Raw genomic sequence first — 25,267 nt, 5'->3', positions numbered from 1 at the left:
CCCACTCCAAATGTGAAAGGAAGATAAGAATCAAGATTATCTTGTATTTAATATGCTTTTATTTGTCTTTGTTGTTCAAGTACATGTCACTGGCCCTACTAAGTTTTTTCTCTTAGCTCATTTTTGTTTCCTTTTAATCTTTTTTTGGTTCACCCAACTCTTTTTGTGTATCTGTCCGTGTCCTGTCAGCAGAAGATAAGGGAGGACAATTAGTGTTCATGCTGCCTTTTTGTCTCCAGAAATCAGAATGCCTTTCCCTAAATATGTTAATGTTGGATCATATTTAATTCTTGAGATTATCTTCTCTTCTCATTTGCAATTTGTCTCAGTTGCCATCAGCCGATTATTTTATCATCTCTGGAAGGAGTCCTCTCTTTAAACGAAGAATAGATTGTATAATGCTTGGCTCTGAACTGCAATGTTGTATGATAATGAGACATGGACACTAAGCACAGAGGATGTGTGATGGCTGAAAATATATGAAGCAAGCATGCTCTGTTGGTTATCTGGTGTTAATGAGCATGAACAACAGGGTACAGACCAGCTCAGACAAAAACCAGGTATAAGAAGAATCAGATGTAGTGTTCAAGAGAGATGATTGCATTCATTTGCACCATGTAATGTGTGTGTGTGTGTGTGTGTGTGTGTAAGGACAGATTGGTAAAGAAGTGCTTGGAGATCTATGTGAACAGAAACAGTAAAAGAGGAAGACCAAGGAGGTTATGTGCAGAAGTGAAAGCTGATCTTAGGATGCTGAACTCACAAGGGAGATGACAATAGAATAAATATTGCAATGCATTCTATTTGATGCTCTCACAAGTCCATACCCAAAGTAGCAAGGTAGGTACACACAATACGGAAAGTAAGTAAAGGAGGAGAGGTGACTAGAAAAAGAGGGGAAGAAATTGTGATGTAACCCAAGAAGTATTAGAGAGAACAGAAAAAGGCAGTTAGGTGTTTGATAGAAGGTGGGGCCCACTAGATGTACATAAATGCCAAGGTTGATGGTTATTTTGAAGGTTTGTGTTATTCATATCCTCCATGAGGAATAAAACGTCAGACAAGTGATGAGGTTAAAATGTTTCCACTCATCTCTTTTACAATTCAAATTATACTTGAAATCTGCAGAATCACATATTATCATCAGATTTTTGAGGTCGCCTGTTTTTACTGTTCAGTCAAATCTACTACTTTTTTTTCAGGACCTTTGAATGTGATGGAAGAAAAGCAGAAGGTTATCTTCAAACTAAACATCTGGTTTGAATACTTGCAGTAATGTGAATTCTGTTATAGTTGCTCCAAGATCAGGAAGTGGTGCTAAACTGGGAATGGATTAAGACTGCCACTGAAGAATTCAGAACACTAAGTGTTCAAAAAATTAGCCCAAGGCATCTGGTTCAAAGCTCTTACAATTTCTCAATTCATTTTGGTGGATACTTTATTCTATTGACCTACCCACCCCACTCCCAAAAGATGAAAGGAAATGTTGATTTCCGCATACACAGCCAGAACAAACACTGCAAGCCATTTTGTCCTGAACCAGTGATTCTGCCAATTGATCACCTTTAATTTTATCCCTATTTCAGTTGTTATTTGGATAGAAATACATCACCAGCTTAATTCCTTTTCAGTATGCAGACATATGTACTCATAATAACTCTACATAGAATGATTGTGAGTACAGTGGATATCTAGACTGAATGGGGATAAACAGAAAACAGGTAATTTTCCACAAAAAATGCAATTAGGACAACTGTAAGAAATTTTTCAACAAAAGATGTGACCCTCAAAAGAAAAAGAGTTTAATTTAAATTTGATCCTTTTCACAAGAAAAAAATTAGACCATTAATACTATTTGACAGGCATTGAGAAATAAATAATTGGACAACTTTTAAATAATATTTTTCAAACATTTATTTTTTCTTTAATGATTCATATAAACCTCAACAAAGAAATAGTATCTCAACAAAGAAATAATATCACAAAATCTTAGTGTCATTTTGGACACAAACAATACAAATACTTAAATATTAAATTCATACTGAGTTAACTTCCGTTTTGTTGTATAAATATGTACAACAATAACAACTAAAAATTACAGAAATTAGGCCTTCATAATATATTAAAATTTTTTAAAAGATACATGGAAAAATTTGCTGATTAGTCAGCAGTCATGAGGTCAATTAGGCCAGTATCGTTGTCAACAGGCTCAGTGTTCAATCTATCTGCCATTGCTTCTTCACCTTCTTCAATTTCATCTCCATCGTCATCGTTAAAGTCATTGGAATGGTCATATGTGAGAGTGCTGCGAGATAAATCAACTTCAATAGGGAAAACTACAGCTTCTTTCATTACTGAATGGCAGTCACTGTGGTATTTAGACATGGCTGATACAAATCGCTGCAGTTGAAATACAATGTCTTGCACTGTTAGATAAAAAAAGAAAAATAAATAGATACATTGATACAATAATAGATAAATAGATAAATTATTATTTTGTGTGTGTGTGTGTGTGTATCTATTATTTTTTGTTTCAGTCACTAGACTACGGCCATGCTGAGACACAGCCTTGAAGTACTTTAGTTGAACAAATCAGCCCCAATACTTATTTTTTTTTTAAGCCTGGTACCTATTCTAACAGTTTCTTTTGCTGAGCCACTAAGTTACAGGGATGTAAACACAAACCACACATGACATCAGATTCGCCAGAGGGGCAGACTGAATCCATAACATTACGTGACATGTCAGATTAGTCAGAGGGGCAGACCCAACCCATAACATTACATGACATGTCAGATTAGCCAGAGGGGTAGACCCAATCCATAACATTATGTGACATGTCAGATCAGCCAGAGGGGCAGACCCAACCCATAACATTACCTGACATGTCAGAGATTCGCCAGAGGGCAGACCTAATCCATAACATTACATGACATGTTGGAGATTCGCCAGAGGGGCAGGGCCAATCCATAACATTACATGACATGTTGGGGATCTGCCAGAGGAGCAGACCCAATCTATAACATTACATGACATGTTGGGGATTCGCCAGAGGGGCAGACCCAATCCAAAACATATATATTAATGACTTGTAGGCATATGGTATTTTGTAATGCAACCATAACTTACTACGAAGTACATTAAACATTTTTAGAAGTCAATACCATGTCCTACTGTGTTAGCAGTGCATTTAAATCATGTTAAGGTCATCTCTACAGATTTTCTATAGAAGAAATTCTCAAGTAATTCTTCAAGATCTGTAATTATTATTTTTCAGTGACGTTGTACAGCAATGAACCCAACATTTTTTTTGTGCTTCAGACCAGTTTCATGCAAGACAAATTTTATGAGAACTGGTGGATCATGCACGAAACAAAATACAATAAAGTGCATAATATGATTTAATCATTACATATAAATATTAAAGAATAAAGACTCTCTTCATTCATGAATGACCATAGGAAATTCCCCTCTGAGGCACAAGTTCCCCTAGAAAAAATTTATTTGGTCTGTTTGGCCTAGTATCATGTTGCTACATGGCCCAGTATTGGTTTATAGCCCAGTGGTCAAGAACCACTGTTGTACAGTAATTCTTTGGTCTTTGGTCCAGAAAGTTACCCTCTGGGACACAAGTCTGGGCAAATTTGTCTTAAGGAAGACCAGATATATATATATGTGTGTGTGTGTGCGCACCCACCCACACACACACGATTGACTTCTTTCAGTTTCCATCTACCTAATCCACTCACAAGGCTTTGGTTGGCCTGAGGCTATAGTAGAAGGTGCCAGGACTGAACCCAGAACCATGTGGTTGGGAAGCAAACTTCTTATCCCACAGCTATGCCCACATAAATATATACTCACGCATTTGTGATACACTTTCAGATGTCAAATAGAGGATCCACCTATTATAACAAGTGGTTATATTGACAGGAACGATATACACTTATAATCATCCCTGAATGTTTGCTACCTAAACTGGTTAGATTGTGTCTTGTAAATTGGGGAATATCTGTTGCTAGAGATAAAAGCTGAATCACCCATTCAGGTTATTGAATTTCATCTCACTGTATTTTATTTTTTATGAAACAATTCAGGAGTAAACAAATAAATTTGAAAAAAAAAAAAAATTCTGTTAAATCACATACCATGTTTCTGATCCAGTAATTCTATCTTGACCAACACATCTGAGCGCATTTTAGCAAAACGTGTCCTAGCATCTTGGCGACATCTCAGGATCAATCTAATGATATTGAGTTAAAGAAGAAATAATAATAATAATAATAATAATAATTCTTTCTACTGGAAACACAAAGCCTCAAATTCGGAGTAAGGAGTAAACTCAATTACATCAACCCCAGTGTGTAACTGGTACTTAATTTATTGACCCTGAAAAATGAAAGGCAAAGTCAAGCTGGCAGCATTTGAACTCAGAATGTGAAGACAGACAAAATACCGCTAAGCATTTTGCTCGGCATGCTAACAATTCTGCCAGCTTGCTGTCTTAATAATAATGATAATAAGGACAATACAAGGATGAAAATGAAAAATCACACAAAAGTGGAGTATATCAAGTAAAAAGAAATATTAAAAAAAGTTTAACAATAAAGAATTACAAATGTTCTTCAATAGGTGGTAAGACCATTTCTATGCCTATAGAGTTGTCACAAACTGTTAATGTTCCTTTGTAAGCTCTGCTGTGCCAACGATCTCTTGGAAGTTGTCCATAGTCCATGATTTGAGAGCTCTCCAGAAGAGACAGTTCAGACTGTTCTTGTTGATGATCAGAGCTGTTCCCAGACTATTGTTGCTCATACTCTCCACTAACCCTCAATAGAATGTGAGAGTCCTTTTACCACTGATAGCATTGTCTAGTTGTATGTACATGACCAATGGAACCTCTCTCTTCCATAGGATGTAAAAAAGCATGTGCTCCAGTGTGCTCAGATGTTTCTTGAGACAAGGGACAATAGCCAAGTAGTAGACATTAGCAACTTTTGTCCAACCTTTCAAGGACAGCTTCCTCTCAGCCTATTTCTGAGAAAGAATGGCCACCTTGCTCTCAGTCTCTTCCCAGTTCTTATTTACTAGGAGGTGCAGTCCAAATCAGACCCTGAGTATTTTAACAAGACCCTTGGTCCAGCAACAAAAATTAGCTGTGACCAACATGGATTTGCCTCTGCAGGTGTCAAGTTGCAAACCCGCCAACATGTTTTGGTTAATGTGTGCTTCTCTGCACTCCCGCTATTCCTCTAGTATGGTATTAATCACATCTATTCCCAAAGTGTCTGACAGTGAGATTGTTCGTTTATGCCCTTCAAAATCTCTATCCTCTACAGCAATGACTCCAATGTCAAAACATATAGGTGAGGCAAGAGAGGGCATCCTTGACGGACCAGGTGTATGATACTGAACAGTCCCAAGAGATGGCCATGTAATATGAGCACCAAACAGGTGCCATTGTATTACAGTAATCCAGCTTCTGAAGTCAAGACAGAAATCAATTGCTCTTAGGACGGCTGGCAGGATGTGATTGTTGACCTTGTTGAATGCCTTTGAACTGATCCAAACTGACAGCATCCTACCATAGCCAAATATAATCTTAACCTGATATATGATGTATCACATGAGACGGAAGTTATTGTGGACAGATCTGCAGGGGATGGAATAAGTTCTACATCCCAATTTGGGTGCAAAGTTTGAAAAAATTCAGAAATTTTTACAGAGTAGGAAAAAGCGGAGTAGTGTATGAGAAAAATAGAAAAATGTTTTGTAGCTTCAATAACTCAACTCAAATCCTCCCAAAGGTATAAGTCTTGGCAAGAATGAGCTTTAGTAAGTTGACTTGCTGAAGATGTAATACTTAGTTTTACTATATAGTTAAATAATTTGTAGTTGAAAAGAAATCAGTTCCAAAAAAAAGCAACTTTTAAAAAATTGCAATTGAAAATTTCGATTAACAGACTCCATGATGAAATAGGATTACTGAAGAAGTATGAAGAGTAATACTTGGTCTAGCATTTATAGGCACAGTGCTATAAATTTAAGGTGCTATATTGATGAGTGGAGTTCAAATTTTACTGCAATTATTTCACGGGGCCTTTGAACAAGGCCTACAACACAGTTTATATGTTCCTGTTTCTTAAACTAACCAAAAAGCAGGTTAAATTCCTAATTAGCTAGTGATAGGAATGGAATCAAGTTGTATAAACAATTGCTCAAAAGATCCATCTTACTTAAGTAAGCATACAAAAATGAATATGAAATAAGAAAGAAAACCATCATCATCATTAAAATTTGCAATACTGATTTAATATCTTCTTTTCTGTTACTGGCTAGAGAGATCTGCAGCATTTTGTTTTCTACAGCTGTCTTTGTTCTTTGCTTATTCTTGCATGAGTCTTAGTAATCTTTGAACTACTATCTCACTAGATTCTTGAAAAAGGTGGCCAAAGGTATTGTTAGAAGGATGGTGGATAATTTTGTGAGATCCTTCCAGGTAGCTGCTAGACATTGAAACTTTAGCATGTCGATGCCCAGAGGCAATACATTCAAGATATGGTGAGTATCAATCTAGTTGCACATCTCTGGTCAGCTTGTAGTAGACTGATATTCTGGACAAGATAGGAGTTCCAGACTGGAGGTGCAAACTCCAAATGTGGACATAGCATAACCATATCTAGCTTTAGATAAAAAGCTGGTGAGCAGCTGACAAAGGTGTTACTGAGTAATGCTAGGATATGTTCAGTCTTTTTGCCAATTTTAGAAATATGGCTCAGCCAACACAGATCATTGTTGACCATAACACTGTGGTGACATTTACCAGAAACTTCTTAAGGTTAGTGTCGTGGAGGGAGTAGGTAAATTCTGGAGTTTTCTTCCCATAATTCACAGTGGTGCACAGGCCTACAACCAGCTTGAGTTGCCAAATGTTCTGGATTTCAGTGGTTATCTCAGGAGAAAGTTTGCATCTAATTATTGCAAGATATTTCATACAATGTTCCAATAATTCTTCTATCCACTGATATTTAAATAAGACGGATGAATGTAAAATAGCAAGATAAAAATAAAACTGAAATCTTACCTATATTCATAATTGCCAGTTTCAACACGGTAAAGTGGTTCTTGAAGAGCAGCATAACTGTATTCTTCATCATCCATTTCTTTCAGCTTAAGACAGTATGACTACAAAAAAATACATGTTAACCAGTCATTTTGTTCAGGTAGAAGTGCAAAACAGTGTTAATAAAGTCTCTGAAAGTCAAGTTTACAATAAAGCTTTAATTCCAAGTTGAGGCACTTAACTTCATCTACTTCTTATACCAGAGTGCTAATGGGTACATTACTAGGGTACTGTGCTAATGGCTACATTACTAGGGTACTGTGCTAATGGCTACATTAAAAGACTATTGTGTTAATGATTACATCAGTAGGGTACTGTGCTAATTACTTCATCAATAGGGTATTATGCTAATGACTATGTCTTCAGGATACTGAGCTAATGGTTACATTAACAGGGTACTAAACAATTAGCTCAGGAATATACTATTACTGACAAAGCATTGTGTCTATTAGAGAAGGATCGGCCGCTCTTCAAAGTTTATTTGTCCTCCTTGAAATGGCACTTCTATGATTGAAAAGGTTATGAAGCTGCCACAGACACATACATTAACATTAGTTTTTACCAGTGTTGGGACAAATGCTACAACTCCGATGATTTAAAGAATATAAACATCATCAATCTCTATAAGAACATTAGTTATAAACCATATTTCTGCTATGTCTTGTAGGTAGGTATTTGCATGCAAATACCTACCTACATGATCTAATCTCCTTTGTTCATCCTTGTACAAGTGATATAATCACCTTTGTTCATCAACAATACATCATCATCATCATCATCGTTTAACGTCCGTTCTCCATGCTAGCATGGGTTGGATGGTTCGACCGGGGATCTGGGAAGCTAGAAGGCTGCACCAGGCTCCGGTCTTATCTGGCAATGTTTCTACAGCTGGATGCCCTTCCTAACGCCAACCACTCCGTGTAGTGGGTGCTTTTTACGTGCCACCTGCACTGGTACCGGGCGAGGCTGGCATTGGCCACGGTCGGATTGGTGCATTTTACGTGCCACCTGCACGGAAGCCAGTCGAGGCGGCACAGGCTTCGGCCACGATTCGGATGGTGCTTTTTACGTGCCACCGACACGGAAGCCAGTCGAGGCGGCGCTGGCATCAGCCACGATTCGGATAGTGCTTTTTACGTATCTCCAGTCCAGGGGTCCTGGCATCTGCCGGGTGCCAGTCATAGGATTGGTTCAATTTCGATTCCGATTTCACTTGCCCCAACAGGTCTTCACAAGCAAAGATATGCATAATGCTGAGTTGTTGACTTGATCTTAAACAGTCTGAATTATACTGCCCATGCTGCATCTTGGCTGTTCTGATACTCTTCTGAAAGGCATTCATGATGTAAAGTGAAACACTGTGCAGATCAGGCATGGGAAACCCTTTTGGTATCATTGGTGAATTACAAGTACATATGAATTTACTAAGAAAAATAATTGATCTTTTCTTCTACAAATTCATAGCTATGTAACTTATATTTAATTTTGGTCTTCAGGGTAAACCAGTTTTTTATGGGTTTTTAAAGACTTTGTCAGTAAGTTACTGCAAATTTGAATGCCAAAACCAAAAAAAGAAATGCAGTTATCTTTTATTGACTACATAAACCTGTATGGGGTAATAAACTTATCCATTGATTTGAGGAGATTTTCCAGAAACAAAAGCATAACAGTAAAAAAAATGCACAAACAGCATGTGTAAAACATCTGTGCTGTAAATGCACAGATCAGAATCTAATTGTTCTCAAGCATAGAATTACTTTAATTTAGAAAATAAACAAGAGACTTACCAAATATTCAAATTTAGAGTCTAGATACTTCTTGATTGTAAGACGAGTATCTGGTACTGCCTTGTTGAGAAATGTGTGTAAGTCACAAATCATCTGCAAAACAATAATTAATAGATATTATATGTATCAAGAAGATATATAAATATGATGAACAACAAAGTATCAATAGTACATAGCATTTTCAAACATTTTGATAATGTTACAAGTAAAGGCTACAACAGAAAACCGCTAATGAACAAAACTACAGCTACAAGTCTCAATAATTACATAAAAATTCTTTAATCAACATTTAATGTTGGTTTTATTTAAATTTCTATCAAACTACCATGTTTTAAGACTGAGAAAGTGGATTAAAGCCAATGGTTGAACCATTACAGCATGACCCTTTACTAATCAAGACAATAACTAAAGAAGATAATGAAGCACATATTGAATGCAGTTTAGTTGTGGACCAGACTGGTTCCATTTTAGAATTAAGTACTTAATATTAAATAAGGTTAATAGTTTGGATTATGCACAAGTGTACTGTATCGTATTCATAACCATGACACTTGATTCTAAATAGCATAGTCTATTTACTTGTAAGGAGGGGTCACAAGATAGAACCAATTCACTGCTCTTAGTTGGGATTATTAGATACAATACCTCTTGTAAGATATATTTACATATAAGATAGGCTCTGGCAAGCTACCTTATTTTAATTTCATGAAGAAAAATTCTTCAGCTGTAAGGCAATGATTAATAGGTCAAGATACTATATTAGAGAAAGCTAAAAATACTCATTCTAACAATACATGAAACAGGCCAATTCTAAAACAGTTGATGTAAAAATAAGAAAAAAGATAAAATCTTTAAAAAATAAATCACTGCAACTTACAGGTTTGACTGTTCGTATCATTTTTATTGCAAACTTCTCCATGTCACGGTGAGCTTCACCAAATTTTGAAAATGCCTCGCTGGCTCTGGGCTGAGGCTCCCTCACTCCAATGCCAACGAAGACGTCTCCAAAAGCTAAAACAAGACAATTGAAATATTATTCAAAATATTCAAAACAAGTTTAGTTGTTGTTGCTGTTATTGTTATTTAGCCCCAGGTCACCCTTCATTGAGCATACCCTTGTTCATTCACACACTCCAACTTCCAGCCCATGGCTATACTGTCCCCTCACTCTTCCTCTTGCCACTACTCTTCACAGTTGGCTGATCTCAGCCTCACTCAAGCTCACCTGATTCCCTTGTCTCTGTTCCACTAATCACCCTCATTGTCCCTACTTTCTCTTGCCTCACACTAATCACTCACTCCAGACCTTTCTCACCAGAAGGGAATTCCATCCCTATACTGTCAACTTGCACTTACTCATGAAGAATATCAACAATATCAGTCTCGCTGGTCTTGGAAGACCTGAGATGGTTGTAGGCACAACTCTGTCTTCTAGACTAAGGTCTTAAAGAAAAATAAGGAATTCTAATGGTCACTATCCCATCAATTTATCTGAGATCCCACTATTCAATGTATCCTTCTTTCAAAATGGCAGGATGTGGTGTAAGGGAAACTGACAGGTATTTCTAACAGATCAAGCCACTATGTAGAAGCTCCCTTATTATATATTATACATGTATTGAATGCATGTTATATTCAAGGTGTGGATTGGTTGAGACGAAATAACAGGTATAAACATATCATCATTATCATCCCCATCATTTTAACATTCACTTGCTTGCATAAAAAAGGTTTCTCACACTGGCACAAGACCAATCAATTGTAGGAAAAGGGCACAATCAACTGAATTGTTCTGGGCACACGTCTTGTACTGACTATATTAAAGCTAAAAGATGAAAGACTAACTTCATCCCCTGTAAGATTTGAACTCAGAAGATTGGAAAACAAGACAAGATATTATAAAACATTTAGTCTGGTGCTATACCACTTCTGAAAACTCCCAACATTTCCAACAGATACAATGACTTCTTGCAACTAATTAAAAAGGCTAAACTAATTAAAAGGTTAAATTTTGTGGATGAGAAGTATAATCTGTTAAATGGACTGTTCATCCAGTACTAATTTTACTAAATTTGAAGGAATAAAAACCAAATAAGTGCAGGCACGGTTCGTGTGGTCAAGGAACTTGTTTCACAACCATGTAGTTCTAAATTTGATTCCACAGCATAGCACTTTGTGCTTGTGTCTTCTACTAAAGATGTGAGTTGACGAATAACTTGTGAAAAGAATTAGGTGGCTGCAAACTGTGTGATTAAGAAGTTTGCTTCCCAATCACTTGTAAGTGGATGTGTGTGTGTCCTTGTCTTGATATTATGTGATAGTTGTGAATGAGTGTCACTGTCATATTAGCAGTGTCATTCATTTACAATATTCTGTGATAATAGGTCTGGTCATGTGAAAACATTAATTTGCTTGGAAACAGGTGAGGGTTGGTGATACAAAGGGCATCCAGGTGTTAGAAATCTACCTGAATCCCATCTGACCCATGCAAGCATGAAAAAGTGGACATTAAAATGATGATGATGATGTGTTCGTATATATACTTTGCTAGTGTATATTAGATATAAACATCAGCAAGAGAACCAAAACATGTTTGCTTTATGAATAAACTCCCTTTAGATACAGGTTCTGCATCAAGTTAGACACTTCCTCATCACTTTCACCATCAGAGATACAGTGAACCAATAATTGACCCATTAAAAAACCTGTAACCAATAATGTTGTTGTTCACTAATTGGGATATAAAATAATTTGTCTTATGTCTGTTTTTCCATGCTAGCATGGGTTGGGCAAAGACTAAAAACTGAGGAGTTATTTTACAACCTGATGTGTGTCATCAGACCTTCCCTGGTTTCAAATGATTTTTAAAAAATATTTATTCCAGTTTTTAAAAATAAAATAGGTAAAATAGTTTCAGTAGAATTTGAGCATGATCTCTAGAACAGAGGGTGATTCTCAAACAATGTGATATAGTGCTATGGTGTTCTGGCTCATGGCAAAAGGTATCTTGGTATATTGCAGATTTTTAAAGTAGAATTCAAGACTTTAGAAAATCCATACAAATGCTTGAGTGTCTTCAAAATTTTGTTATACATAAGTATGATTAACAAAACAAGGTAGACAATAATTTTCTATATTTTTAGCTAAATCAAAAAATTTTAAATATTGTTTTCTATGTAAAATATACCAGTAATTTAGTTGATCTCCAGTGAACTTCAAAGGTTAAAAAATTGAAACCCACTGTTCTCAACAGACAAAACTAAATACTATAACATACTAAACAGCATCATTAATCTCTCTAATATGAGGTCTATTATAATAATAATATAATAATAATAATAATAATAATAATAATTCTTTCTACTATAGGCACAAAGCCTGAAATTTGGGGGAGGGAACTAGTCAATTACATTGACCCAAGTGTTTCACTGATACTTAATTTATTGACCCTGAAAAGATGAAAGGCAAAGACAACCTCGGTGGAATTTGAACTCAGAACATAGTGGCAGGCAAAATACCACTAAGCATTTCATCCAGCAGCTAAGGATTCTGCCAGCTTTCCACCTTAATAATAATATCTTTCAGTTTTTCAATTCTGCAACCACCAAAGCAAGAATGGGTTAAGCAACACCACTTCAACTGGTATTACAATGATTTGATATATAAGAGAAACATTTTGTTATCTGCTTTATGCTATGGAAGACAGGCATTATTACTACTGTATTTGTGTGCTGCTGTTGTTTAGTTCCAGGTCAGCCTTGGTTGATGAGCACAATAGTGGCCAAAAGGCATTTCACCTCTGACCATACCATGTATTTTCCTTGGATTAGTGTATCAAAAGATTAAATTATCCAATCGAAATCGAATTGAACCAGCCAGGATCCCTGGTCTGGTGGTACGTAAAAAGCACTATCCGACTCGTGGCCGATGCCAGCACCGCCTCGACTGGCTTCCGTGCCGGTGGCACATAAAATACACCAATCCGACCGTGGCCGTTGCCAGCCTCGCCTGGCACCTGTGCAGGTGGCACGTAAAAAGCACCCACTACACTCACGGAGTGGTTGGCGTTAGGAAGGGCATCCAGCTGTAGAAACATTGCCAGATTAGACTGGAGCCTGGTGCAGCCTTCTGGCTTCCCAGAACCCCGGTCGAACCGTCCAACCCATGCTAGCATGGAGAACGGACGTTAAACGATGATGATGATGATGATGATGATGTGTCCTTCATTAGTTTTTAAGATACTGGGATTTGTGATTTAAAGGGACTCGGTCACTTTTTCTAGTATGCTGAGAAACTTCACAGAAGTTCTCTAAGTAGCTCATTATAAAGAGTTGGCTGAGAGTGGAACCTTGTTCCTCTTTATGATAGGTAGGAATACTTATCACTATATTATCAAGCATCAGACTGCATGTCAGCCTGTGAGACAGGGTGAAGGAGTAGAGAAAAAGAAAGTAAGAAAAGAATAAATGAAGGTTCATTGTTGATCCAATTTATCAGTTTTACTCATCTAGAATTCTACATCAATATACTTTAATTGTATTCTTAAATGGCAAATTATTTTATTGCTTTGCTTCATGCCTGTTAATAATACAAATATAATTAATTACCAAAATTATTTAGTTTATGTTAATTTATGAGGAGGTTTGTTTTTAAATGCAAACTTACTTTTATATGACTGAGATAGTTCGAATGTTGCTTTCAATAGCCTTTTAGCATGTTCAATCAAGCCACAGTACATCTCAGCAGTTTTTTCAAGCTCTTCCAGTTTCTTAACAAGTCCATCTGCAAAACAAAATAAATTTTATCAGAAAATGTAAAAAGATTACACAAATTACACAAATTCAGACTTTAAGGCTTTTCCTGATGGCATTCCTTTATCTATTATTCATAGATAATGAATAAACATTCGTAAATAGAATGTCGATTTAGATTAGTTCCGTGGAGATAATCCATTACTTCAGAGATAATTTATAATACAAACATAAGGCCAAATATTTGGAGAAAAGGTGTTAGTGAATTAGATCAACCTCTGTACTTGACTGGTACTTTATTTTATCAACTCTGGAGGGTGACAGGCAAAGTTGACTGAGGTAGTATTTGAATTCAGAATGTAAAGGACTGTAGCTAAATGCCATAAAGCATTTTGGTCATTGATTCTAGCAATTCACAGCTCAGTTCTGTTGCAGACTTTCTATTACTTCATAGACAATAAAAAAAGACCAACATTCTTAGATGGTGTAGTTGTCCAGATTAGTTGTTTTGTGTTTTCCAGTTACTAGTTATTTCATTCACTTCTCTCTCAACTCTATCCAGTATTATTTAATTGGCCTTTATTTTAAGGATTTGCTTTACTTACCATATTAACTCTCTATGTTGGTAAGGGCGCATTTTAGGTACCTAGATGAAATTTGACTCAGAACACAGGGAACCAGAACAAATTCCACAAGACATTCAATCTGACATTCCTATTTACAGTTCCACCAAATATTAATACTGCTCTCAACTGGTATTTTTTTTTATCAACCTCAAAAGGATGAAAAGCAAAGTTGATCCAGAGGGATTTGATCTCAGAAGGTAGTCAGTCAGAACAAATACCATGAGGCAATCAATGCAATGCTATAAAAATTTTGCCAATTTGCCACCAACCAGATTTAACATAAATATATTACAAAAATACTCTGTACTTCACAGAGAAAAATTTCCCTCCCAAATTGTAATGTTTTAAAAATGTGTGAAACATGTTAGTTATTGCTTAGTCCAAGTTAGCCCTAGTCCAACAGACTTATGATCAAAGGTGTTTTGACTATTCCATGTTTTCAGTGTACCTACAACTACAATCAATGTGTCCTTTTTTAAGTAGAACAATAAGGTGTGAATTGAAGTAGATCTGGCTGTTATTACTAGGAGGTCAAACAACTACATAGTGTCTCCTTTGTTAGTTCATTATGTTGTATGCAATAATAACAGATCGTAAAATGTGCAAAAGAATATTATTAAAAGATGATAATGGATATAAATTTCTTTCTTAGGTAAAAAGACCAATTTTTCGTGATTGAAAAGACTTCAACTGACCAAATCTAGAACTGATTTTGTCATCCATGAAGGATGAAAATCAAATTCAACCTCAGCAGGATTTGAACTCAAAACTACAATGCATTTAGTCTGCTACTCTATGACCTGAATCACATTTCTATAAACTGAGAAAATGACACTGAATACAGGTGGAGGTACCAGTTTTCTACTGCACCGTTTCTTTGAAGTAGGTTTCTTGGAAACCTTCTGGTATTCTGTGAAATAAGTCTTTTAATAAAATTTAATAAAAATGTATTTTACAAAATAATAATTTGGAAAATTGTATAAGATCTCTGAGATAAAATATTTTGGGGAACCACCGTTTTGTAGGTTTTACAAAACTGCTACATGTACAGACACTAATGTTTTAGAGTTTGTCTAAAATAGAGAAAGGTGTTCAATGATTAATAATGATTACAACGATGGGAATATGGTTAGTCTCATCAAAGTAACTGTTCTTTAACATTTAAACGATGATGGAGCTACAGAGCATAACAGTTTTATTATCCAAAATAGACCTGGTTAAAACATTGACCATTTCAAAGGGTTAAAATACTGTCACTAACCCTCACCTGTTTTCAAGCAACCCACAGAATACTGGAAATGAGTAACACTGCTTGTATGACAGTGATACACATTCTCAACTAACCCAGGTTGTCAGGACACCAAGATACAAATGCACACACACATACATACACGCACACACACACACACACAGCTTCTTACAGTTTTTGTTTATCAAATCCACTCCAAAACTTTTGTTGGCCCCTGGACTTTAGTAGAAGACACTTTTCCAAGGTGCCACACAGTAGGACTGAACCATGTAGTTGAGAAGAAAGCTTCTTAACCATACAACTACACTTGCACATCAATAAAATTCAAACATACACAAAATACTTCAAATAAGATGAACTTACCATTGCATAAGATGGCTCGACTTAACCCTAAAGCATCTGCTGTGTTGGAGTTCATATTTTCCACAAATCGATGCTTGACTTTTTTCAATACTAGAAGACATAAAACAAAAGCAGAAAACCACATAATATGAGATGAACACAAAATCCTGACAGAAGAACACTTTATTAAGAAAAATATCAATTTGTTCCAAAATATTTCAAAAGTATAAATCATTAAAACATGCTCACACATAAATCCCATTTTATCAGAAAACAAGAAACATCATCAAAGCAGCATTTCTCAAAGGGAAGGATGCTGTGAACACTAAGAAAAGGGAGCAGACAAATTGCCATGTTCCATAAAATCAAGACATGTTTAAACATTTTAAACTTGTCTGACACCAAGAAAGAAGAATCATATGGAAGCAAAGTCTTTGTCTTCTCTGTAAGTTAAGTTAATTTTTTGGCTCAAAAAGCAAAAAGCAAGGCCATGTAGGGGGACATGGAGTTATGTACAGGGTGGTGTTCATGCAAAGAGTTCAGGCCATTTCTGGTCAAGAGAGACTTTGAACCGAGCGGTCATCGGCATCTTCACTATCTCGTCCGGCAGCTTATTCCACGGATCCACAACCCGGATGGGGAAAGCCCCTCTCCTTCGACTGAGATGAAATCATTGCAGATAGAGCTTTTTGGAGTGACCCCGCAGCCGACGCTCTGGAGCAGGATTGAAGAACAGCTCTTTCGAGAGGTTACACTTTCCGCTTATGATGTTGTGAGCAAGAATGAGATCAACACGGCGGCGGTGTTTTTCTAGAGAATAAAGGTCAAGCTTCTTCAGCCTTTCTTCATAAGACAAATAAAGAGAGAAGAGGCAAATATTTCACTAATTTTCTGTTGAGGTGGTGGGTACTAGTATTTGTCACTTTAAAAAAAATCACAGTATTAAAGTACATGTCGCTAAAATTTGGTGAACTGGAAAGCCTCAATCTCCAGTTCAATTTTCTGCTTATTAAAATTATTTTAATCTACCAGAACAAATAGGAAAAGATCTGAATATTTCAGTAATACTTTTTCTCTGTTTTACATACAATTTTTCAGGTTTACAAGGATAGGACAGTTATTTGCTTAATTAGAACATTTGTTTCTATAAGCAAATCCATTTCCTACCATTAATGAAGTTGAAGACAAGGTTTTTATCAACCATGCCAATTGAAGCAAACAGGTTATGTCCTTTAATCACATGTACAACACAATGGCTGGAGAAAGATTTGAACTTATGGCTATTTGAGCAGTAGTCAAGTACCTTAATCACAACCAAACTACCACATTACTATTATAAAATATATAAAACCTTGCATACAGAATTAAAGCAGTATTAGATAAAAATTGTCATCTGTGTATCATACTAAATTATACACACCATTGGAAGTCAATGATGCTGTGAAATTGTCTGAGATAAAAATCTCTTTGAGGACATGTGTCAAAATCATAATATATATCATCATCATCATCATCATCATGATCGGAAAGCGGACGTTAAACAATGATGATGATGTTATTGGAGCAAGATGAACATCATCTTTGAGGCTTGTCATCTGTTTAAACAAAATTTGGACCTCAATATATAGGAAACAGTAAAGAAAGCATCGTTACTTTCTCTACAGCCCAGCAAGCTTCCACAATTCCAGTGAATAGTTATAAATAAAAACACTTTACTTACCTATGTCCAATGATTTCCCTTGTTTTGGGTCAGCATGAAGTTTATTGAAATGAACAGTGACTTCTCCCTAAAAGAAAAAATGTTTAATAAGTCTAGTTACTTTGTAGAACATATGATTGTTTACATTGGTGAAGATAATTTCCCAGGGGCATATATTCAAAGTGTGCTAGGTGTGCACTGCACACTCATTGAAAATGGCAAATTCACTATAAATATTAAGCTTATTCATTAATTTAAACACAAATCTTAATGGAAAACTTTTGCTATACCCCTGCTTGAAGTTTGGTGACATTGGGTGTAGAAGGAAACCCAATACAACGACCACCATATGCCACTATAATTTACTGCCTTCTTTGCATTGAGGAGTGAGGAAATAAAACCCCCAGGTTTCACTTTACAAGCTACAACTGCAATGAGGGAGACTTGGAAAAGACTGGACAGAGTTTATATGTCAGGAATGGAACAGAAGCAAAACCAAACACAGTTCATTTTTGGTCAGTCCGTTTGTTTGATTTCTATGACAAGAATTGATTTCATGCTAAGCTACTTCATGACATTCATTATTAAAATTTAACAGCAAACTTGTTAAAAAAAAATCATTAAATTCCAAGTACACATATGTATTTCAGTCTAAACTGGGTCCCCTCAGGATGTCAGCCCCTGAAATATCTTCTCTGCTCATGTCTTTCCTGCAGCTGTCAACTTGCAACAGTTCAAGTGGAACATTAATGATATCAACTACACCCATGAACACCTAAGCCACCACCCCATCAGACCCAACAAGTGTACTTTCATGTATTTAGGTAGAATATTCTACCTAGATACAAAGAAATACTAGCATTGTTTTTTGTAAATAATTCTACATTTTACCTGGCTGTTGAGCCCGGGCCCGAGATGCAAAGGAGTCCTCTCCACATTGAAATTTGTTTGCTATTAGATTAATGACATGAAAGTAGAATTAAGCAACAATACATAAAGCTCTTCAGTTGAAAGTGTTGTTGCACATCATTTGGACACAGAATTAGAGACTAGACAAAAGGAGTAAGGGTGAGAGTAAAAAAATAAGGACCAGAGAAAATGACAAGGGATCAAGCAAAGGAAATAGCAAACAAATGAAGAGGAACCAATGAAAAGAACTTAAGATCAGACAAAATAAGAAGAGATTAGATAAAGTAGATGTCAGGCAAAAGAAGTAGGGAGTCAAAAAAGAAGTAGAGATCAGTCAAAATATGTAGGAACCAGTCCAAGGGACCAGTCAAGGAAACTAGGGAGTAAATAAAGGATGTTCATGTAGAGGAAGTAGAGAGCAAGCAAAGGAACTAGGGATCAGGCAAAGAAATTAGAATCAGATAAAGGGAGTAGAGATAAGATAATTGATAACCAGTCAAAGGAAGTAGGGGTCAGTCAAAGCAGGTAAGGACAGCCAGACAGACAAGACATATACTAACTTCCTTCTTACATTAAATAACAACAACAACAACTACAATAACAATTTCTAACACAGACACAATGCCACATATTTAGAGGAGGAGGTACAGTAAGCTTAATTATCCTCTGGCAGAATTTGAACAATAATTACTGGTTAATGAAATCAGTGACCAATGAAAGAAATCATTACTGTTTCCCGCAAGTGGTGACAAGCATTGAATATCAACATTCGAACACACACATCCATCTATTCATTCATTTTTATATCTGCTTTCCTATGCTAACATGGCTTATGCAAATATATTGTTGAAGCATTGTTTTACAGCCAGATGCCCACTCTGTCATTAATCCTGATCTGTTTCTAAAGTAAGGAATATCTTATTCTACACATCTTCAAAAGAGGAAAGCCAATAGATGACAAGCTGTTAGGGGAAATGACAGCAATGTCATCCTCCACAGCTGAACAAATTTTGAAGAAGCACAAATGTAAACAAGTATGCACACACACACACACACACACATATATACATACATATATGATAGGCTTTTTACAGTTTCCATCTATCTAAGCAACTCATAAGGCATCAATCAGCCCAGGGTTATAGTCAAGGCACCATGGAGCAGACAGCAAATTAAGTGTACCTGCAATACTTTTGGTCACAGGTCACCTCAATCAAGACACCCCACCCCACCGCCAGGACTAAACATCACCTCCACCACCATCAACACCCTGTGCTGCTACTACTACTACTACTTGTATCTACAAGTGCTTCCTTGCCCAAGGTGCCATGCAGTGGAACTGAACCTGAATCCATGTGATTGAGAAGTAAACTTCATGACTGACTATTCATTCATGCCTGCATCTATATATCATCATCCTCACGCACACACATCAGGGTTCTTGCAATTTCCATTTACCAAATTCACTTACAGGTATCTGTATATATTCTTTTAACTTGCGTGAATGGCCCTCACACCCCACCTCCCTGTCACATCTTCACCATCTTCTCTCCACTAGAGGCAGTCACATTTCCTCTCTAATACAAGACACATTTTCCTGTCCTTCAATACTACTCCCCATTTCAGTTGCAGGGTCTTGTCTTGCAAGTTACTAGGTAAAAAAAGCACTTGGTACACTCTATAAAATGGTTGGCATTAGAAAGGGCATCCAACCATAGAAACCATACCAAAGCAGACAGCAGAGCTTGGTGAAGTCTTCTGACAGTTCCTACCAAGCCATCCAACCCACCTGCAACAGAAAAACTGACATAAAATAATAATAATATAATAATAATAATAATAATAATAATAATAATAATAATAATAATAATAATAATAATAATGATAATAATAATGATAATAATAATAATAATAATGATAATAATAATGATAATAATGATAATAATCATAATAATGATGATAATGATGATGATGATGATCTTAGTCAAAGAGAGAGGAGTCAACACCCATAATCCTTTTTAGGACTTCTGAGATTGGTGATAAGGAGGGAGAAAGTTATTCTCACATCAGTGATTTTACATGAATGCTTGCAATAGATTGGACCTTACGTAAAGGCACCACGGAGCGGACAGCAAACTAAGCGTACCTGCAATACTTTTGGTCACAGGTCACCTCAATCAAGACACCCCACCACCACCAGGACTAAACATCACCTCCACCACCATCAACACCCTGTGCTGCTGCTACTGCTGCTGCTGCTACTGCTACTACTACATGGATTTACAAGTGGTTTCTTTTGAATAGCTTAGAACTTACCTTGATGGCCTGAATCATTTTGGCAACTTCAACTTTGGTTTTCCCTTTAACAGTCTGTCCATTGACGCCAACAATTTCATCACCCGACGCTAACTGGCCATCCTTTGCTGCAGGAGTGTTGTCAAACACTTGGACCACATAGAGACAGGGACAGAGAGGTGCACCTCCACCAATACTGATTCCAATGAGATTCTGGGCATCTTTCTGGAGCGTCACAGAACCAGAACTCACAGTCATGCCCCTGGAAAAGAAATAGCATTCATTATATATATATTTAGATGATGACAACGACAACGACAACAATAATAATAATAAATGTTCTGATGCAGTACCAGGCACCATATCATGCACATATGGTTATGATTGTACATGGTGTACCATTATCAGATGAGTAGTCATGTTGGGACCCCAGTGTCACTTCCATGGCATGCACTGTTCTCTCACTCAATAATAATAATAATAGTAATAATAATAATAATAATGCAATACCAGGCACTGGCTCATACAGCTTCTGATCTTCTTAGGCTTCATATATTTGTACCCCAGTGTCACTTTCATGGTATGCACTGTTCTCACACTCAATAATAATAATCTTTTCTTTATTAATCACTGAGGGTTCATATAAAAGATTGGAGACAAGGTCAGTAATTGTTAGGGGAAGAGGTTGACTGATATCAACAACCCCCAATACTTGGCTGGTTTTCTTTTTATATTGACTGAAGGGGTATGAAAGGCTAAGATGACCCCCAAGAGATATGAACTCAGAATGTAAAGAACCATAACTAAATACCACGAGAGATTTTGTCTGACACTCTAATGATTCGACTTAGACGCCACCCAAATAATAATTGTCTCTCCTTGATACTCATGGCAGCAATTTTTGAAGGGAGGAGGTTAGTCAATACCATCAACCCCAGGATTTCGCTGGTTCTTTATATTATTGATCCAAGTATTTGACTGGTACTTTATATTATCAACCCTGAAAGGATGTAAAGCAAAATTGACCATGAAGGGATCTGAACACAGAATGTAAAGAGCTGGAACAAATACCAGAAAATATTTTTTATGATGCTCTAATGATTCTGCCTATCTACTACCTTAATAATTATACTAATTCTTTCTACGATAGGCACAAGGTCTGAAATATTTGGGGAGGGGCTAAGTCAATTACATCAACCTCAGTGCTCAACTGGTACTTATTTTATTGATCCCAAAAGGATGAAAGGCAAAGTCGACATCAGTGAAATTGGATCTCAGAACATACATTCAGATGAAATACCACTAAGCATGTCGCCCACCATACTAGCAATTCTGCCAGATCTGCTATGTTAATAATAATAACAATCATCATTCTTTCAAATCTTGGCACAAGGCCAGTAATTTTAAGGGGATGAAGTCTGTTGAGACTAACAACTCTAGTATTTGACTGGTGCTATATTTTAGGCAACACTGACCCTTACAGGATTTGAACTCAGAGTGTAATGAATAATAATGATGATGATGATGATTTCTTAATTATTGTCACAAAGGCAAGAAAGGGGGAATGTGACAGACACATTACAGAATGCCTTGGGAGTTTGCCAATTTAATAATAGTGTTAGTGTATCATTATGAACATGTGTTGTTAAAAAAACCCACCCATTCTATCCACCCTCCCTTTGTAAATAAGCCCAAACTCAGTCTTTAAAGACAACCCCTTCACTGAAATAATAAATTAAGTAGTTTGTAAGTTCAGCCACCTATTCTGAAGATATGAAATAGAAAATGTAAGACAGAAGAAGGGTTGTTGATTGATTAACTGTTTTGTTCAACAGGGAGCTAAGAGATGGTCACTTAATCTGCAGAAAATAGTAGCCAGAACTCACAAATCATATTTTACTGTCTTAAATAAAGGTTTTATTGAACTATATAGGTCCTGATATACAAATGATATGGTTATCACAATTTGAACACCTTTCATTGTTGTCTTACTCAACTACAACCGGGAATAGACAACAGTAACAAAGGAAGACCTTTGTGAAGGTGATTACTTCTGCCACATACAAAAAAATCAATTGGATGTTCAGGGTGGACATGCTAAGTGCCAAAGTCTGATAAAGGAACATTATAACCAACATGTAGGACAACCACTCACATCATTGGAAACTGGTGATCACATACAAGTAAATGACAAAACATTTGTAATGATATTATGTAGCAAGGGGTCAGCAAAATTGTGATGAATTATATGCATCAAATAAATAATAAGAAAAATATTGTTGACTGAAATGACCCTTTATTTTTATCGTTACAGTGTAAGTTACAAATTCTTTGAGTTGTTGTTAAGCACAGATTGTTTGTAGTTCTGTTATCCATTTTGGAGGTAGTTAATTTCTTCTGCGAATAACTGCTAGGGTACTGGTGGGAAAAGGAGAGCGAGTAAGAAGGTCTACCTATCTGTATAGACCAATAGAGGGGGTGAAAGTTGTATTGACCCTCACATCAGGGGCTTCCTCCATCAGTGCCAAAAGAAAGAAGGAAAAGTAAATTAGGTTAGGCTAGACAAAGGATTTTCTGTTTTGTATCTGCTAGAACCCTATTTAACCTAAGAATATTAAACAATAGAACTTAATTAAGTGTGAGACAACGTAGTACATGTGTAACCTTTGATCTTCACACCCTCATTCTCCATCAACATGGCATTTTCCCCAACTTGGTTTTCCTATCATTTAGGGAGCAATGGAATTAAAGATAAATTCAACTATGTCTAATATAGACGCAAGGCCTGAAAATTTAGTGGCCGATGGTAGGACGGAGTAGTCGATTAAATAGACCCCATTACCAGACAAGTGCCGTATTTGATGGCATAAAAGATGCATGGACATATTCGACGCACCAAATTTTGACAGGATATATTCCAGAACGAAAAACAAATTAGTGCCTTAAAGCTTATGGGAGGCCCAAACTTACATATAGGACACAGGGTAAAGTGTCTTAAACGCCATCTAATAGGGTACTTTATTTTATCGATGTTGAAGGGATGGGATTTGAACTCGCAACATTAAGAGCCGTAACTAAATAATGCATGCTGTAAAAGAGTTCAACGTAATATATATATATGAAAGTGGTTAATGTTTACTTAAGCAGGTAAGTTAACAAGCAGAAGCAGCAGGTAAAGATAGGATATAACAGGCTGTAAAGAATAGTTTCAAAACGTGTTATCGATTCATAAGCTTTAGACTGTTTGGGGGAAAAAAGAACATCAAAACTTTCACATTCCCCAGCCATAAAGAATCAACAATCATTGATCTTTATGTCTAACGAGGGAGCTTCAATGCGGTTGGCTCAACCTGCGAGAAATAACAGCCAAATCTCCTTCAAATCAACCTCACCGTATTATACAAGGATGAATACATTGAATAATGTACTCCCTTAAAAAATGAGATGGTCGTGTTGCAAAGCCTTTCGTTCATAGGTTTGTTTAATTAAGGTTGACCTCCAGTTAAATAACAATAACGATGATAATCAGTAGTTTTTTATTTTTAAAAAAACTTACGGATTATCAACTTAAAAACTATTTTACGAGTTGTTAGAGATGAAAACTTGTTGTTTCTGACCAAACTTTTTCAACGATTGTTAACCTAGTCACTATTAAAAGTGTGTAGAATTGTCCTTTCCTTTTAGGCTTTTTAAACACAAATCTGCAGATTCTACCTTAGAATTATTAACTTAGTGACAATAAACTTATTTTCGGTGGAGTTTTGAAAAGCTCTACCTTCAACCTCCCAAGTTTCAGTCGGGGAAAAAGAACGGATACACCCTCCTTTTTCATTTGTTAAGCATTCATCTGTTTCAGAAAGAGAAACTCATTCTAAATCGTTTTTCCAAAAAGGGTGCAGATTTTCTTTTAAATTTCTGCGCCCACCAACCCTTTCATACCATTCTAATGCGCAAAATGACTCCTATTTTTTGTCTGGTTTTCATCAGACGAACCAAATAATTTAGCACGAAAAGAGAAATTCGAGAGTAACTTTTCTTGAGTTTGTTTAGTTTTGCTTTCTTACTCACCATGTATCTTCCCATGGTAATTGAATATGTTTGTTTTTATCACTGAAATAATCGTCAATGTTCATCCTGGATACCTGGTAATAATAGTTCCCTTGGCTGAATGACATGTATTTTAGGGTCCAAATGCGAAAAAAAAAAAAAAAGTCACAAAATCTGCAATTCTTCACTCAGCAAACAGTGACACACAATAGGAGAAAATTTGTTTTTTTTTCCTATTTCACTCTAGAATTTTAGTTTGTTTTTGCGTGTGTTTTTTGGTTTTTTTTGTCTTGGTCAAGAACTTAATGAGAACAATATCATGTTGATTAGTAAATAAAAACAGAAAGGGGAATAATATATTTATATTTTATGCAGTATGTTCAGAGAGCAAAATTATTTACTGATTTGACAAAAATAGGTTTTTAGACCAACAGGCAAA

The 25,267-nt window shown here is 36.2% G+C and overlaps 1 protein-coding gene across 2 annotated transcripts; it reads right to left on the bottom strand.

Annotated features, from left to right (window-relative positions):
* Nucleotides 1-1,889: 1,889 nt before the first annotated feature.
* LOC115211894 (PRKCA-binding protein) lies at nt 1,890-25,267 on the bottom strand. 2 transcript variants are annotated; one of them, XM_036503021.1, is made up of 11 exons: nt 24,850-25,267; nt 20,803-21,043; nt 18,469-18,528; nt 17,599-17,665; nt 15,900-15,989; nt 13,576-13,692; nt 9,788-9,921; nt 8,911-9,003; nt 7,085-7,185; nt 4,149-4,243; nt 1,890-2,426 (listed from the first exon to the last, which is right to left on the bottom strand). In XM_036503021.1, the coding sequence occupies exons 1-11, from the start codon at nt 24,954-24,956 to the stop codon at nt 2,161-2,163; spliced, it is 1,371 nt and encodes a 456-aa protein (XP_036358914.1). In that variant the 5' UTR covers nt 24,957-25,267; the 3' UTR covers nt 1,890-2,160. The 2 variants fall into 2 exon arrangements, with proteins under 2 accessions (XP_036358914.1, XP_029636499.1); XM_029780639.2 differs by lacking the exon at nt 18,469-18,528 and having other exon boundaries at nt 24,850-25,257.

This window comes from Octopus sinensis, linkage group LG5 (genome assembly GCF_006345805.1).
Source record: "Octopus sinensis linkage group LG5, ASM634580v1, whole genome shotgun sequence".
In the NCBI taxonomy this organism is placed as follows: domain Eukaryota; kingdom Metazoa; phylum Mollusca; class Cephalopoda; order Octopoda; family Octopodidae; genus Octopus; species Octopus sinensis.
This window is presented reverse-complemented; position numbering and strand designations above follow the sequence as displayed.